The 17,926-nt window shown below is 49.1% G+C and overlaps 1 protein-coding gene across 5 annotated transcripts in view; it reads left to right on the top strand.

Annotated features, from left to right (window-relative positions):
- Gas7 (growth arrest specific 7) overlaps nucleotides 1–17,926 on the top strand; it is a 224,066-nt gene that overhangs the window by 202,873 nt on the left and 3,267 nt on the right. For all 5 annotated transcript variants that reach the window (XM_051180355.1, XM_051180358.1, XM_051180356.1 and 2 more), the window contains 6 exons: nucleotides 1,040–1,114; nucleotides 5,856–5,934; nucleotides 10,640–10,768; nucleotides 11,997–12,120; nucleotides 16,347–16,426; nucleotides 17,802–17,900. In XM_051180355.1, coding sequence (XP_051036312.1) covers nucleotides 1,040–1,114; nucleotides 5,856–5,934; nucleotides 10,640–10,768; nucleotides 11,997–12,120; nucleotides 16,347–16,426; nucleotides 17,802–17,900 — 586 coding nt within the window. The remainder of the gene's footprint in view (nucleotides 1–1,039; nucleotides 1,115–5,855; nucleotides 5,935–10,639; nucleotides 10,769–11,996; nucleotides 12,121–16,346; nucleotides 16,427–17,801; nucleotides 17,901–17,926) is intronic.

The raw sequence follows: 17,926 nt of genomic DNA, 5'->3' as shown, positions 1-17,926 counted from the left end.
GGAGGCAGATGGCATGTGCACCTCCCTCTCTTGGCATGTGCCCTTGGCCTTGTGGCATGATGAGATTTGCTTTCTGGAGATCTTGGCCCCAGGGTGAAGTTGCAGGGTAAGGGACCACATAATTGGGGATGGAGGCAAAGGCAGGATGGAGATGGGTTAGTATGATACCCAGGAACTTTCAGACAGGCGTCAGCCAGAAGTGAGGGGTGAGCAGTTGTGCAGAGGTTGCAGCAGGTCCTCATAGTCACTCTCTCCGGCCCCTGCATCCTTTGGGTTTCAGCACCCTAGCCGGAAGGGAACTCATGCTGCAATTCTATGTCCCGGGACTCCTCGGTTCACTGAATAAAGGTGGAAGGACTGTCTAGGGTTCTGCCTTCAGATCGCCTTTGGTTGTCATAGCACAACTCTGCCTCCCACCATGCCCCCAAGAGCCTTGTAGGATATGAACATGCTGTTGACAGCCCAAAGAATGTGGATATGCCTAGCTGTATAGAATGTGCTCCAGAGAGTTGCCTTGGAAGTTTTCCCCTCTGGGGAAATCCAATGGGATTGCAGCTCTGGACCCTACCTGGTTTCCATGAGAACACTTGCACACCCTTGGCGATGCTTGCCAATTGAAGGCATTGTGGGTGGGAGAATGGAGGAAGATGTTCTCTTCTTGTTTCTGTGGGCTGAGGCCATCTGGGAGTATGTGAACCTGGAAATAAGGAATGGAAGGGTTGGGCACATCCTGGGCATCCCTGGGAGTCTGTCACAAGCTTCTCTTGTTCCTGGAAGGCTCTTTTGTCCAACCTGGTGTTTGGAGTGCTACAGATAACATCTGCCAGAAGTGGGAAGCAGAGTCCAACCCATTCCTTCATTCAGTGCTTGTCACTGTTGGCTCCTCTTGTGTCAGCAGACAGAGCAGCAAGAGCCACGTGCTCTAGAACTCACATGTCCAGAGGGTCTCATCACAAGACTAAGACATGGCAGGGTGTGGCAGGTCCAACCCATGGTCTGCATTGCAGAGTAGATATACCATGTTTTCCCTCTTTTGCAGGATAAAGATTGAAGAGGAATATGCGAAGAACCTGGCTAAGCTCTCTCAGAACTCTTTGGCTGCCCAGGAGGAAGGGTGAGTTGGGAGGAGAGTGGCATGAGTGGGAAGGATGAAGGGATACACGGGTAAGGAGGGATCCTTCCTCATACATCAGCAACGCAACTCACTTGGGATGGAGAGATTGCTGTAGGCCTGGCTCATCCATGGTCTGAGGTAGATCCTCATGACTTGAGGTAGGCACTCATGCCTTAGACAGGGGACCAATAATTCAAGGTGGATACCCATGACTCGAGATGGGTTTTCATGGCTCAGGGTTCAGGGTCATGGTTCAAGACTGGTAATCAGAAGTAGGAGTCTCGACCTCTAATCTCAGCACCCTGGTGGCTGAGAAATGAGGGATTATGAATTTCAGGCTAACCTGGGCTACATAGCAAGACCCGATCTCAAATAAACAAACAAAAATATTGGTGCTTGTGGCTCAAAGTGGACACTTGTGAGCTGAAGTCTGAGTATTCAAGCTCCATGATATCCCCTCTGCATATTTGTTTTCTTTAGTGACTCCTAGGTGCTGGAGCATATCAGAGCCTCTCTGCACTGTGCCCCTTTGGCTGGACAGCAGCCCCTGGGTGCCCAGCTCTGTCCCCCTTCTTCTGGAAGGAAAGTGAGTCTGAGAATTCCTTATCCAGCCTCTGAGAATGCCCTTGAGAGCCCCAGACCAGGCCTCATCTCCCTCTTCTGCAGTGACAGTCCACATGGGACTAAGGGACACTGCCAACCCTCCCAGCCACACAAGGATCTCCAGTGGGAGAAACCCTGCAGGGAGAAACACCTTCTCTTCTGTCTGCAGAGCCCTGGCCCTCATGATCACTAGTAGGCATAGCAAATGACCCAGCCACTGTGGGAAATGGCTTGGTGTTTCTCAGGAGATAATCAGAGAAGTAGTATATGTCACCATTCCTTCCGAGGTTTATACTCATTTGAGTCAAAAACAAAGGCTCAAATGAGTGTGCTTGAAATAACACTGTTCATAGAGGCTAATGGCCCAAATTCCACCAGGTGGTAAACAGGTACGCAAAACACAGTATACTCACAATGGATAATCAAGGATGTACAATAGGATATTAGAATACTGAGACCCACTACTGTATGGATGAACCTCAAAACTGTGTAAAAGAAGACAGCCACCTTGGATCATAGGTATACCATTCCATTCATATGAAGCTTCCAAATAAGCAAAGCAATAGGGACAAAGCCCACTAGTTAGTGGTCAAGAGGGAATTAGTAGGTGCATATTTTCATTTAGGGTATGCATGTGTCTGCTGAGGCTGCTATAACAAGATTGAGTCATTTAAACTATAGGAATTTGCCTGTGCATGAAGGTATACACATCTGTAATCCCAGCACTTGGGAGGCAGATCATGAGCTTAAGGCCAACCTGGGTTACATGGTGAGATCGCTGTCAAGAAAAAGAACAGAAAAAGCTTCTGTTCTGTCTCAGTTCTACAGACTGGGAGTCCAATGTCAAGGTCCCAATAGAGTCGGGGTCTGGCATGGGCTGTCCCTCTCACTGTGTGCTTACATACCGTCATCTGCATGGGCTGGGGTAGGGATGGAGGGGTCCCATAAGGACAATAATCCTACTGGATCAGGGCTTTTCCCTCTAATCTTAATTACTGTCCCATCCCCACATCTAGCATCAGAGTTTCAAGATAGAATCAGGATGCTAAAGGGGAGGGAAAAAAAATCACAAACTTTATGACCGGGTGATGAGGGATTTGGAGCCATCAAAGGTAGGCCATTCTCCACTGTGGACATTGTAGACACTTTTCAATTGCTTGCCTTAAACTGGATAATTTTATCACAGGTGATTTCAGGGAGCCATGATAGTGGACAGGATATAATGTGCCTCATGATGAATCTGCCTGGGATGGAGATTTTTGCCAACTGAATATGGCTTTCATTAGGACTCCTGATGGGCTGAGTAAAACCAGGCCATCTCCTCCCAGTCAGCCTCAACAGGGCCCTGTGTCCCTCTTCAGACACGGGCATGGTTAGCTGGCTCCTGGCCTCACCTGCTGCTCTCTCAGCCAGAGACAAGGCAGGAAGCCCACGGGAAGTACCCTGCCACTAGGGAAAGCAGCTTCCTATGGGTCCCTGTGCCTGGCATAGCTGTATGGCTCTGGAGCCTTCCTGCTTCCACCCCCTCAGCCTGGGCTCCTGCCAGGGACATTTTGTCCTGCCAGCACACAGCATATGCTCCTAAGCTAAGCAGCCTGCTCCTCATGCCAGAGTTACACACATATGAGCACACTCAACCACACGAGCTCAGGTACAGATATCTATGTTGCACACATGCACACACACACACCCCATTACTGTTCCATTGGCAGGCACAAAGTACGAAAGCGCTGTATCTTGCACCTACAATGCAGCTCTAGACATTTGGCCCAGTGCACCTTGCAGGCTGTGCGGGGCATTTGAGAGCTCAGAAACCCAGGAGCTATCTGACAATTTAGGTGCTCTGCCCAGATTAGATATCTCAGCAAGTGTTCATGCTGGCGAATCGGCAGCCTTGTTTCTCATGCTGCATTTAGCCCTCTCATGGGAAATGAGATGTTGGTCATTCTTGGTTAGAGTTTTGACAAGAACCTGTGATTTGGCATGCCTCAGACTATACGTTGTGATACAGGTATACCTGACTGTTTTTAATGTACCTCTTTCTCGTCAGACACCATCTTCAAATGAGAATTTCTAATAGCTTTCCCCCAAAACATTTAAACTTTATTTTTTAATCAACACTCATTCATTTGGACAAGGCCCAGTGCGGTAGTTCCATACGTTTGAAGTGCTTTGGAATTCTGAGGAGACAGGAACATAGGTATAGGAATGAGCCCATCTGAGAGTTAGGAGTGATACTCTTCTATCTGGGGACATTCCAGTCCTGAAGACATTGTACAGGATGGAAATGGTGCCACTTTCCTCTTATCCCCCAGTATCCCTGAGCTAACTAACATTCTCAGGCCACCATACCTGACCCTAGCCAGTTAATCCCATGTGTTCTGCTGGCACTGGGCTTGCAGCCTTATAGGAAGAGGCTCAGCCCCTCCCAGGGCCTTTGCAGACTCTGGGACCTTCTGGGTGTCACTCAGCTCCTAGGGCAACACCCCCTCGCTTATGATGGCGATGGCTTATTGGCTGTCAGTTTGAAGCTAGTGTACACGTTGAGAAGCTGTGGGAGTGGCCTGAAGTGATGGTCAAGATTCATTCTTGCCTTTTGTTATCCAGTTGTCTCCACATCATCTCCTCACAGCTGCCTGAGGACTAGGAATAGAACTGAGTGGCAGAGCACTCCCCTGATATGTGGGAGGCTCCAGGCTCCTTTCCCTGGTGAAATACAGAGTCACACCCTTGCAGCTCATCAGCATGCCCTGTTTGTGTGGCTGTGTCTGAGACCCTTTTGTGTTGCTGTAAGCGGATGATTTATGAAAAAAAGAGATTGCTCATGGGTCTGGAGATTGTGAGGTCCCAGATTAAGGGCTAGCACCTAAAGAGTACCTACACACTGCCCTAGCGTGAGACAGAAGTCACCGTATGTCAACAGCAAGGGAAATGGCCAGCGTAGGGGATCCTGAGCATTTTGTTATGGCCCCAAGAGTCCCCACCTCTTCACACTGTCATGCCAGGGATAAAGGCCACTGCACATGCTTTGAGGGGACACCTTCAGCTCACCGCTAATCCATGTAACTGTCATGACAGCTCCCACTGTGCAATGAGGTAAGGGAGCTTCACCCATGCAAGTCTGCAGGACTGTTTCTTCCTCACAGCCTCCCAGGCCCTTGGGGCAAAGACAAATGTCCACAGAGTGGTCACCCAGACCCACCTAGTCTTCTCTGATGGGACCCCAGCAACACTCTTCCTTCTTCCAGACTCTATAGATAGCACTTGGTAGTTTCTCATGAACACCCACCAAGGCCAGGCTAGTGTTGGCACCAGGGAACTGGATCGCAGGGGCAGATCTGCTTCCTTGGAACCTGGGAGCTGCATTTCCAGTGCTCTGCCCCAGAGGGCTGTCTTCTAATCAGCTTTTGCCACTGAAGTTTAATGAATTCCCTGAAGCAAGCAGCTTTTGCATGAAATAGTCTGGCTGCTTGAGAGGTCTGGAGAAGGAGTGTCAGGGTCTGGTTTAGAATGGTAATAGGGCTGAAGGGTCCAGATAATGAGTTCTGTGTCTTGGACCTTTGGCAGTCTCCAGGACTTCGGGAGGTGCCTTCTGTTTGGAGCATCTCTTTGGAGCAGAGAGATGGCACACTGTGAGCCATAGTGGGGTGCATAACCGAGAATCTGCTAGAGAGAAAACATGCCTCTGCAGATGGCTAGGAGAGCCTTCTCAGTGTGTGGCTGTACCTGGGATGGCCCTGGACCCAAGTGGACCATCTGTGTCTCTCCTGGAGGCCAAGTGGCTAAGACCTATGCAAGGCAAGGGACTCGGAAACGAATCTGGTTCTCTTCCTTTAGTTGGTAGCACGTATTTGTTCCCTCAGCAACAAGCCAGAGTGTGGAAGGTAGTGTGTTCCAGATATTTCTCCTGCAGCTGAGATGTTGGTTGGTCTCTTAGATCCAGAAGCAAGGCTGGCTCCCCTTGGCCTTGGTGGCTGAATCTAGTCTCACTCAAGTCCACAGGCTTGAGTGTTATATATCTCCTCAAGACATGGAGCCTAGAACCACCATCCATTCCTTCTTAGGGAGGGCTGTAGCTTTGGACCAGAGCCCTCTCTGCCCCACCCCACTGCGATCTAACAGCCCCTTCCTATTGCAGCTCCCTGGGAGAAGCGTGGGCCCAAGTGAAGAAGAGTCTGGCAGATGAGGCTGAAGTTCATCTCAAGTTCTCTGCCAAGGTAACTCCCCCTGCCCTCCAGAGTTAGACCAGGCACGCTGACAGCTGGTTACCAGCTCTTTCTTTATGGCTTACATTCCTTGCCATTTTCCATGTTACCAAATTCTGGAATACAGATTGGGAGGAGATACCCATAGCTCACCTTTAGAAAGTCTCCATTGAACAGACAGCAGCAGAAGTGACCAGGGGTGTGCCCCAAGAGCACAGATAAGAGCACGATGTAGGTGCTGAGGAAAGGATTGCCTTTTTTGAATGTAAGTTTAGGTTTGCGATAATTGATGCTTACTATAATGTGAGTTCGTTTAATTCCTTTTGCAATTATGGCTATTTAAGTGAGCGGCTCACAGTGAGCTCTCGGGAGCCACGGAAGGCAGGCAGCCCAGGGTCTGTGCAGTGAGAGTGGATGCCTCCTGGTTCACTCAGGTGAACCCCAGCCTCTCTTTGTTGGTTTCACAGGAATGGATTGGCATGGTAGTCAGCTCTGTGTCTGGAACACTAGGTTATGGCCAAGGGAAGATTGTGTTTTGTTTTGTTTTTTCGACAGGGTTTCTCTGTAGCTTTTGTGCCTGTCCTGGAACTCACTGCATAGACCAAGCTGGTCTCAAACTCACAGAGATCCCCAAGGGAAGATTGTTAAAAATGGATTTGTTGTTGCAGAATTTCTGAAAATCCCCTCCTTTCATCTGATTCCAAAGGCACTAGGACCAGGACTTTTGATTCCCTCGTATTCACTTCATTGCGTCAAAACTGAACACCTGTAGAAGTTGCTTAATAGATACCTTCAGGAGAAATGAGTAAACAGAACAATAGTTCTCAAACTGTGGGTCTCGGCCCCTTTGAGGGTCAGGTGACTCTTTCACGGGGTTACCTAATACTGTCTGAAATCACAGATACCTACATTATAACTCATAACAGTCACAAAGTTTTTTATGAAAGTAGCAATGAAAACAATTTTATGGTTGGGGTCATCACAGCATGAGGAATTGTGTTAAAGGGTGGCAGCATTGGGAAGGCTGAGAACCAGAGCTGTAGAGCTTGCTGGCCACCTCCTGCCTGGGGCTTTCAGCTCTGTCCTGCCGCAGGATTTCTCCTGTGTTTCCAAAAGAACCTGTTGTCTCTTCTCCCTGGCTTGTATCTCCACTCTTCCTCCCAGCTCCTTTTAAGTGAAAACTAAACTAGATGTCTCAGTGAGATAATTCACACTAAAGCACATGTGACTGATAGGCCTGCCCATTGGTGTGCCTTTTTAAAGAGAGGCCTTTGGCCATGTCACCGCCATCTTGACAGATACCCCTCTTACCTCTGACCTCCCGACACCACCCATCAGTCACCACGGTCCCGGGTACTATCTATTCAAGTGCTGGAACACCCCCCCCCCCCCGTGTTTAAGTACCAACTTTGCCATTTGAAAGTAGTATCCCCCAAGACACTGTTTCTATTTAGGCTTCCACAGTTGCTGCTAATCAGCCCTCTCTTTGTGGAGCTGTTCCCATTAGTCACTGCCGTTCTCTGCATTGGGGTCCAGGGCCATGTGCACTCTTGAAGGACAGGAATATGTCTGTCTGCCCAGTGCCACTGGGAACAGTGCCGCTTCTGGCTCCTGTGTGAGTGCCTGAGGTGGAGCTGGTACCCCCATGTGAGTGAGATTTCCCAGCTCATGAGAGTGCACTCACCCCATGCAACCCAGCCTTTCCCCTGCACATTGGCAGAAGAGGCCCCATGAGGAGGGAGCTCCCTGAGCTTCTGCTTTCAGCACCACTGCAGATGAAGCAGCAGGTTATTTTTAAGCTGTGGTTCATGAGTAACTTCCCTCCAAGGCCTCCCTCCTCTTGTCCCAACCCCCCAGCAATGCTGTTTTTCCCTCATGAGGTGGAGGCAGAGGCCACCAACAAGAGGCAAATGGTTTCTATCTCCACATTACACACAGGAAGAAGCTCCTGCCCTTGGAGGGAATACCAATGGTAGGGTGCAGGCTGATTTCCCAATCACCCAGGCCGCTCTAAGCAAGCTTCAGAAGCTCACAGACACCCCCCCACCCCCGCACTAAGGATGGCTCATAGAGCAGGGTGTGCCAACATGAGGTGCAAACTTCACACCATCGACAATTCTGCTTCTAGCCTGTATGTGTTGGTGGCTCCAGGCTATCCTGGTAGCCTCCTAATAGTGACCTGGTTTTTTTTTTTTTTTTTTTTTTTTTTTTTTTAAGAGGAAGGGGACTCCAAGGATTGATTTATCAGCCTTGAAGAACATAGTTCCCAAGGCACAAAACCTATTTTATGTCAGCTCCAAAAGGTTTATTGAAATTCTTCTCCATCCGAATGCTCGGTGTCGAGGGTAAAAGCCTTTTAAGAAATGGGATTGCGTACAGCATGCTCTCCAGCTTTGCCAGTCTCCTAGCTCAAGCCGGTGCTAATAGCAACAGCAATCTCAGAAAATGAGCTCGCTCTATTGGAAGGCAGTTAGGACTGGCCCCAGTGAAAGAGGGGAGAATAGACACATTCCTTCTGATGGAAGGGAACCTGAGCGTGCAGTCAGTGCTTGTGCACAGGCAGATCCGTGGGCGGGAGAATGAATGTGAGCCCAGGACTGTCACTAACAAGCTTTGTGAGCATGGGTGAGTTACTTGGCAGCCCCACACTTCATGTGTGAAATGAACAGTTACAACCTGGTCTATGGCTTTAATCTTGCCTGACTGTGCTCATGGGAGGCATTTTAAATGGTCACCAAGACTATGTGCATACCCACCCAGAGACACACATGTGTAGAACTTCCTAACCCTCTACTGTTATTCTGCCTAAAATGCACCCTGGCTTTTTTTCTCCCCCAAGTTGGGTCTATTATCTCAAAAACCCAGGTCCTGACCCACCAAGTTGATTTCACAACTAGTCAGTCACCACTTGGAAATGGCTGGACCAGACAGCCACTGAAATCACTTCCAACTTGGAGTCCTTCTTCTTCTCTTCTGACCTGTGATGTGTAGATAAGAGTTTGGGGGAGCCATGCCCCCCACCAATCAGCTCCAGTAGTCTAGCCCATCTAGCACAGGCCAGACTGGCCACACATTCCCCAGAAACACACTTTAAGAGAGATCACTGATGCCTTGCTCAAAGCAAAGAATTCAGAGCTAAGAATGACTCTTAAAAGACACCAAACCAGTGTTTTTAAAGAAAAAGTCTTTGATATACAGGCTGGAGAAATAGCTCAGTGGATAAAGCGCTCAGTGATGCTCAACTGTGAGTTCTGAGTTCAAATCCCCAGAACAGAAAACCTGGCATGTGGAGTAAAAACATTGCAGTTCGTAGCAATAGCCTTGAATCTCAGCTGAGGTGCTTTAGGCAGTGTTTATGGGTGTTGTGTGCTGTGATGGGCAAGTGCAATGCAAAATGCCATGTATTTTCAAAGCTAAGGCTGCTATGAAGTCACATAATGTGACAGCTTAGGTTCATCATACATTTGATTTTTGAGTGAACCTTTGGCTATTGCCTGTTCATAAACCTTGTGCTGTTGACAAGTTTGAGTAAGACCCACATTCAGTTTTATGTCCCCATTAGGGGATGCAACCCTGCTTAAGATGCTGGGGTTAAAATAAGAACACCCAAGTCCTGGGTGATCTCCAGAAGGGAAAAAAAAAAAGACAATGGCATAAACTTAAGCTGGAGGAGAGAAGTCTCAGAACTGGGAATCATCTGTTTGGGAGACAGGGCTGGCTAGCCACACACACCAGGTGGGGGTCATGTTGACAGTCCCCAAGGGCTGAGTCTAGGCAGGGGATGGCAAGCTCCAGGAGGTTGGGTATGGGGCTTGGGAGAGCACTAGGCCACCACCTTGACTGAGTAGATCTGGGCTTATTGGTCCCCGTTCTTGCCAAAATAGACACACCATGCTTACAATCAAAACAAACACCTTAAATCTCAAGGAGGTGTGATATGCGGTGGGAAGAAGGGGGGATGCTTTAAAACCAGATGCCACTAGCTCTTCTCACTGCAGGGGGGTGGGGGGCTCCTCAGGACCTCAGAAGGAACATGGGGTCAGTTGACTAGGGTGGGGACAGGAAGTGCACCTGGCTCCCCTTAATGCTGCTCAGGACGGTTGTTCCAACAGCACAGGCCCAGGTCACTTTTGTACTCCAGGAGTGCGGCAGATGGTCGATAACTAGAAACCTGAGTGATTGGCAGTTTTCCTAGTTATCTGTCGAGCTTCACACAGCAATCACTCTAAGTGCCTGAGGACACAGGCAGGTGACTTGGTCTATCCCCAAAAGGCTTCCGAAGAGGAAGATGCTTAAACAAAGCTGCTCCAAGAGAACCACACATTGTGAGAGGCAGGTGAGGGTACGCCTCCAAGGGTCCTTAGTGTGACTTAGTCACTGCACAGTGAGTTTGTTGCAAGCCACCAAGTGTTAAAGATGGAAGTTTGGAAGGAGGAGAATCTGTTGTAGAGACACAGAAAAGGAACCAGTGAGCTAATGAGGGAATTGGAAAGTTCTGGGCTACCCATTACAAGGCATGGCTATGCTGCCTGGGAGCTAACGTGACCATTGCAGACAGCTGGTAAAGATGCCCATCTCTTTAGTCTTCTCTGGGTGGTCTAGCCATCCAGACCACTGCCCCAGGACCTGGCTTCTACAAGACGGTGGGAGGTCTCACTCCCACCCTGCACACCCAGCGCCTTGGTCCTGAGCGTGCCCTCCCCACCCTCCTCCACAGCTCCACAGCGAGGTGGAGAAACCACTTATGAACTTCCGCGAGAACTTCAAGAAGGACATGAAAAAGTGTGACCACCATATTGCTGACCTCCGCAAGCAGCTGGCCAGCCGCTATGCCTCAGTGGAGAAGGTGAGAGGCCAGGGTACCTAGCTGGTGAAGAGCTGGGACTTCTAGGACAGGATGGGTCAGGAACCAGCTGTGGGTGTCACTGCAAAAACCTTTGCCCTTGTATTCTGGAGTGGTGGGGGAGTCCAAGGACCTCCCACCTACCCATGTGGCAGACAGGAGTTGCTACCCCAGGACACTTGGATGACTCTCCCAAGGGCAAGTGGAAGGAAGGAGAAGCTGAGGGGAAAGTGGGAGCTATAATGGCCTCATGGCACAAGGCAACCCCTGTTTCTGTGGACACCAAGTCAGATGTGACACAGCTACTCACGTGGCTACTGGGTCTGGGCCTCACCTTCAAGTATGGCCTGAGCTAATGTCCCCTCCCAAGTGTGTAGAGAATCACCTTCCTGTGGGTGGTGGTGGGTGATGTGGGTCATACCATGGGAGGCAGGGCTGCTGGTGGTCAGCCCTGGAGGAACAAGCAACCTTCCCAGTGGCCTGACTGGGTGTTCTATAGAATAGAAATGGCAAACCATTGCAGGTACCCAAGACGGGGCTCCATCTCCACCAAATGCTGAGAGTAGAGGATGATGGTGGTGGTGATAATGATGATGGTGGTGGTGTGGTGATGTGATGATGATGATGATGCAGGCACATTAAGGGCTGAGGCTATGAGATAAGTAAGTTAGTACCCACAGCCTGTTGTGCACTGCTAGGAGGTAACTCAGGTGACCTTCATAGTTCCTTCCAGTCCTTGAGAGACAGTGGGGTTTTTTTAATTTACTAATTATATTTATTTATATGTGTATTTTGCTCAAATGTATGTCTATGCACCACTGTTTACCTGGAGCCCTTGGAAGCTAGAAGAGGGTGTTGAATCCCCTGTAATAGCAGTTATAGATGATTGTGAGACCAAGCGGGAGCTAGAAATCAAGCCCTCAGTCGGCAGCAACAACAGGTGTCCCCAACTGCTGAATCATCTCTCCGGCCTCAGAGACAGTGGTTTTATGATCACGGTAAAATCACAGTATAGGCAACAGGACCCAGAGACTGACAGGTCACAGGCAGATGCATAAACCCAGCTAGGTGCCAGCCCTTTGGCTCCTTCGTGCCAGGGTACCATCATCCACACAGCAGGTAGGATGAGCATGTGCATGGGTGTCAGGGCCCTGAAGCCTGGCTGCAATCTTACCTGCTGTCTCTCTGGGCCGGGCTGTCTCCGCCCCACCATCCCCCTGCCTCCTTGCAGGCCCGCAAAGCCCTCACAGAGCGGCAGAAGGACCTGGAGATGAAGACCCAGCAACTAGAGATCAAGTTGAGCAACAAGACTGAGGAGGACATCAAGAAGGCACGAAGGAAGTCCACTCAGGCTGGTGAGCCCTGTAGTACCCTGGTGATACCAGCCCAGGGCAGGAGTGGTTCTTTTTGTCAGGCTTCCATTCTGGTGGCATGGTCTTTCCCATCCTCCTCCTTGAAATGTCCCTTGTGCCTCCTCCCTCCCCCATGTCCAGGGATCTCAAGGGAAGAGGAAAGTAGCAAGTGAGCTTCTCCAAGGTCACAGCAGGGGCTGGCGAGCTCATGCGGTCCTTTCCATGGGCTTTGAGTTTTCCCAAGCCCTGGATCTAGGTCCAGAGAGATTGACAGATTTCTCCATGAACCAAGAGCTCAGAGTACTTACTGTCCCTGCTTAAAAGAGTGCAACCTCCAACCACCAACCCACCCATCCAAGATGCTCCACTCTCTAGGGAGTTAGTTATACTGTGGAAGTGAGCTCCTGCCCTGAGGACAGAAGCCAGCATTCAGTTTTATTTATTTATTTATTATTTTTTATTTTACATATCCATCCCAGTTCCCTCTCCCTCCCTTCCACTCTCCCTCCCTTCTTCTTTCCCTCTCTCCCCCCCTCACATGCACCCCGACCACCCTCCCCTTCCACCCCCCCCTACTCCACATGTAGGGTGATGCCATCCAGAAGGGGTCATCTAAATCTGTCCAGTCATTTGAAGTAGGGACTAGGACTTCTCTCCTGTCTCTAGGTTAAGGGAGTAGCCCCATGTTCAGGGAGTTTCAGTCAGTCCCACGCTGGATTCCAAGCTATCAGTCTGGGGGCCGTTAGCTCCTCCTTGTTCAGAGATAGCATTCAGTTTTAAAAGCATCCACGGTTCAGAGTTTGCTCACATTGCTCCAGTGAGCTGGTTTTTGTTGCCACCTAGTGGTAGCAGTTAGCTGCTACATAAGACAGGAAGATAAAGGCCCTTGGAGTTGAGAAAACAACTTTAGCCAAGTTGCCAAGTCTCCATCATGCAGGAGTATCTTCAAATAATATCCCTCCTCTTGATTTCTGATGAGCCTGATGCAGTTTTTATCACTCTAGGATGAAGCAGCCACCTTAGATGCTATAAATAAGTTGGCAAAAATTAGAAATTTAGGAGCACACCCTGGGTCCAGTAACATTTTCATAAACTCCTGATATGCTTATTGTGAATGGGGAGGGGACCCAAAGGGGGAAGACATATAATTAAATTAATTCACTCAATTATACAGTTACAGCAGTGTGTAGCAAATGTTTTCATCAATGTATGAGAGCATGTTATTCACCAGAGATAATCCCCAAATTCTCTGAATTCACATAAACCGAACCATATACTCTATCTTTAATCTTGTTTTTCAATTAATATGTCTTAGAAATAGCTCCCATCTCACTCCCTCTAAACCTCTTTAGATATCCATCTATGCACATCAGACACTCATCTCCTGTTTCATTGTGGAGCTGGTGAGGGAACTCAGGGCCTTATACATCCTAGGCAAATACATCCCCACTGGGCTGCAGCCCCAGTCCCATTGATTGTACCCAAATGTATTTCTTTTGATGGATTTTAGGGCTTTGAGATTGTTTCTGAGTTTGCCCAGGACCAGAGATATGGTGTTTGCTATTGGAACTGTAACTCTCTGCGTATGTAAAGCCAGATCCTCACACAGAGAGAATGAAGATGCTGGGTCAGAAGGTCTGGTTCATTTTGACAGATATTTCCAAATTGCTTTCCAGAGAGGGCTCCCCAGCTAACACCTATGAATGCTTCTTGCTCAAGTGCTTATCAGAAATGCCTATTATCAAATTTGAAATCATTGGTGTTCTGGTTTAAAAAAAATGGTTTTTACTATTACTTTGCAATTCTCTATAAAAGAATTGAACATTTTGAAAATACACTCATGAACTATTTTTACCACAGCCCCCCAGTCAATGAACTGAGGAGCTTAAATCCTGGTTGTGTGTCAGTCTTAGTGACTGGTTGACAGGTCTTGCATGTGTTAGGGAGAGTCACCCCCTGGTCGCTCCTATAGTTATCACTTGTCTTTTTCTCTTTGAAGAAAAAGGGAGGGTTTGTATTTGTTTTTGTTTTGTTTGTTTGTTTGTTTTTGCTTGCTTTTGATTTTTCTTGCCTGGTTTCTGCTTGCCTGGTTTCTGTATAACATTGTCTTCTCTGCGGTGTCTGGGTTTGAGGAGGACAGACTTGGGAAGGCCTCCACCTGGCAGCAAGCGCTGACATTTCTTCCCTTCTGTGCTTTTCTCCTCCTCCACATCTCTCGCAATACTACTGCGAGGAAGGGTGTCTGTCTGGATCTGGGGGGCTCTGACTTCAAGTCATCATCTCTGAGGGGAATCTTGCCATCTGTCTAGTCTCTATCCCAAGCACTGTGCACACATCAGCTCTTCTTCAAGATAGCTTTGTTGTTGCTGTTGTTTTGGGTTTTTTGTTTGTTTGTTTGTTTTTGAGACAGCATTTCTTTGTGTAGCCCTGGCTGTCCTGTAACTCTGGAACTCACTCTGTAGACCAGGCTGGCCTTAAACTCGTAGAGATCCACCTGCCTCTGCCTCCTAAGTGCTGGGGTTAAAGGCGAATGCCACTACTGCCCAGCCACAATGTCTCTTTAAAGCTACAACTGTCATACCTGTTTCATGGTGAAGAAACGGAGGCATGGACTGATTAGTTAGCATACCCAGAGTATAATGGTGGAGGAGCAAGGCAGCCCTGGCCTTCTGGTTCCAGAATCCAGTCTCTCAACTTTCAGAAAGAGCCCAGTCTCCATCGCTTGGGCTGCCATGTAAAGGAAGCAGCCTTCTCCACACCACTCTCTGGGTGCTGCAGCTATTCCTGAAATGTTCTCAAAATCAGGATGGACATATAGGGCACCAGGAGCCTCACAGTGTATGTTCATAGAACATTCTGGAGCAGGTGAAGTCATGGTGGAAATACAGGAACAGAGTTGCATCTATGCACTTCCCTTTGGTTAATGCTCCTTAAACCGAAGGGGTAGTATTGGCTTTGGCCAAGAACAAAATGAAGAAAACACTTAGCATAGCTATTCCCCAAGGCACAGGACTCGTGGTATATCTGTGGTCAGGATGTGAGGATTCTGAGCCGGTCTTGAGTTATATGGACAAGCCTCCCTGTTTTCCTCCACATGAGTAAGAGTTATGTCAAAGCGATGACTCTGAATCTATTCAAATGACTGGATTCAACTCTGAGGATTCCTAGAACTACCTGTTGATTTATTAGAGTGAGTCACTTGGCTCTGAAGCTTGGCTCACAAGCTGCTCCCAGCATGAGCCCCGTTCTCACCAGAGCCACATTTACACAGTGCAGTGCCCGTAGGTGTGGGCTCCCCGGACACATTCCTCACCACAGGTCTGGGGGGAGAGTTGGCTTCAGGTTCAGCAGGTCTGGGGCACACCCTGAAGTCCTGTGCTTGTCACTAGTTCCCAGGGTCGCCTGATGCCCTTGGTCCACCAACCGTGCTTCATGTCACAAGGCTCTGGGGTGCCAGCATCATTATTTTGCAGTCACCTCAGAGTTGGCTTTTGTCCTAATTTTAAAAATGTTTCAGGTACTCATGTCATTACAGAAAGTAGTGTGTTAGCTGTGAGGCTGCAGTGGTTATGTGTTCAGATGGCTGTTGTAAAATGGAATGCTGCATGAACGCGTCCCTCCAGTTCAGCCTGACTCAGTTTCCCAAGGCTCGCATTGTCTTCCCCTGCTCTAGTGCTCGGCTTTGTGCCAGTACTGCACAGTAAATGAGCCATGACCGCAGGATGCTGACCCTTTTCTCTCACTATCACACTGGCATATTGCCCTGAGGGAGGGGGGGTGTACGTACACGTGCATGCACGTGCACACAACTTGCAAATTTCCTTCTTTGGGGAAGGGAGAAGATTCTACCTGGGATTCTACCTGGGCCTTGCATTCACTAGGAAGACCATCTTACCACCAAGCTATATCCCTGTTACCCAGGCTGGCCTTGAACACCTCATGTAGTCCATCCTGACCTTAAACTAGCAGTCCAAATGCCTCAGGCTCCCAAGTGCTGAAATTACAGATGTGCACCATGGCACCCAGAGTCAAGTGCAGTAGTCTCTTCATGAAAACCTGAGTTCTTGGGGTCTGCAATCCAGTCCAGACAGGCACTCTGCAGCTGTGCCTCTCTGCTTTGTCCCCTTCTTTCATCCACCCCTTCTCTTCCCCCTTCATTCCCTGGGCAGCCATAGTGGAGACAGGGTGACATGCAACAGGGCATGATGGTGGCTGTTGGCTTTTCCCAGGAGATGACCTCATGCGCTGTGTGGACCTCTACAACCAGGCCCAGTCAAAGTGGTTTGAAGAGATGGTGACAACCACACTGGTATGTGATCAGCGATGTGTGAGCATATGGTAAAGAGGCTGGTGCACAAGCAGCCCTGGGCAGGGGACAGTGGTCATGGGAGGGTGGAGTGGTGGTAACAGCGGAGATGCTCATTACCTCTCTCTCAGCATTGAAGCTCAGCCCTCATTCTATACCTGCCCATGGATTCAAACTCCTGCTCTAGTGTTTCCTGCTCTATGAACTCAACAAGGGCCTGGTCTTGTTCAATTACCCTTTGTCTGTCCACTGAGACGCCAGGATCCACCAGCAATTTCCTCATCTCAGTGAACCATGGCCCTGGTATGACAAACAGAGAAGAGGTGGGAAGCTGATACATTCTCCCCAGCGCACGCACGCACGCACCCACACACAACACGCGCACACACACACACACACACACACACACACACACACACACACACTCAGAACTTTAGCTCTTTGATAGAGGGGCCCTTATGAGATACTGGGAGCTGTAGAGAGGTTGTGATGGAAGACCATGGTCGCAGATCCTGCGTGCTCCTTTTAAAGGATCAGTTATCTCTCCTTGTTGTCCAGACTGCCTGGGCAGGACAGTAGTGCGTGGCTGGTACTTGGAACAAGTGGGAGAAGGGGACAGCACCGTGTCCATTGTACAGTCTATCAACCCAGTGTTCACTGCCATACCTTCCCAACCCCTAACCAGCCACCTTCTCCACGTGCTAGCCCACCTAGGAAGATTAGTAGCCTCCTTCTGGGCCAGTGCCCTGCTTTTCCTCTCCTCCATTAATCTTTTAATTAAGCCCCCTTCTTTACCTCCCTTCCAGGTTAATCACCAGGGCAGTGACCTAGTTCCCCACAGAATAACAGCCTAATCCCCTAAAGTCACGGAACCAGCTAGAAACCAACCACAAGCCTTCCCACTCTTCTCTGACAATGGCTAGCACATTCACAGCCTGCTTTGCTCCCTGCCTGGTCTTCTTTGTCCCTCAGCACTAGGAGTGGGTAGAAACCAGAGAGCGTGAGAGGCTGAGCTCTTCTGCTCCAATTCTGTTGCCCCAACCATCAGCTGGAGAGCACCACAGACCCCAGCTTAAATGTTGCTCTTTCTACAGCTCCATGACACTTTGGACAATGGGAACAATCGTAGAACCTCTCTTTGAGCTCTAATAGGGATGTTTGGATATTCTGCACATGCAGAGTTCCATACCAAGCTGGCAAAAATGCTCTTATGACCATCTTCACCCTAGAGATTAGTTCCTTCTTCATGAACATCCAGAGGGTCAGATAGGTTGGGGATCCACATAGAATACATGGTGTCCTGACACCTGCTCTGTAGGAAGGACCCTGAGTTAGGGGAGGGCTCAGGGGCCTCTGGTCTTTTCTTCTTCCTCCGTAGGAGCTGGAACGGCTGGAGGTGGAGAGGGTGGAAATGATCCGACAACATCTGTGCCAGTACACACAGCTGCGGCATGAGACAGACATGTTCAACCAAAGCGTGAGTTTCCCATCTATGTACTAAGG

The sequence above is a fragment of the Phodopus roborovskii genome, unplaced genomic scaffold (assembly GCF_943737965.1).
Source record: "Phodopus roborovskii unplaced genomic scaffold, PHOROB, whole genome shotgun sequence".
NCBI classification, from domain to species: domain Eukaryota; kingdom Metazoa; phylum Chordata; class Mammalia; order Rodentia; family Cricetidae; genus Phodopus; species Phodopus roborovskii.
Note: the sequence above shows the minus strand (reverse complement) of the source record. Positions and strands in the feature narration are given on the sequence as shown.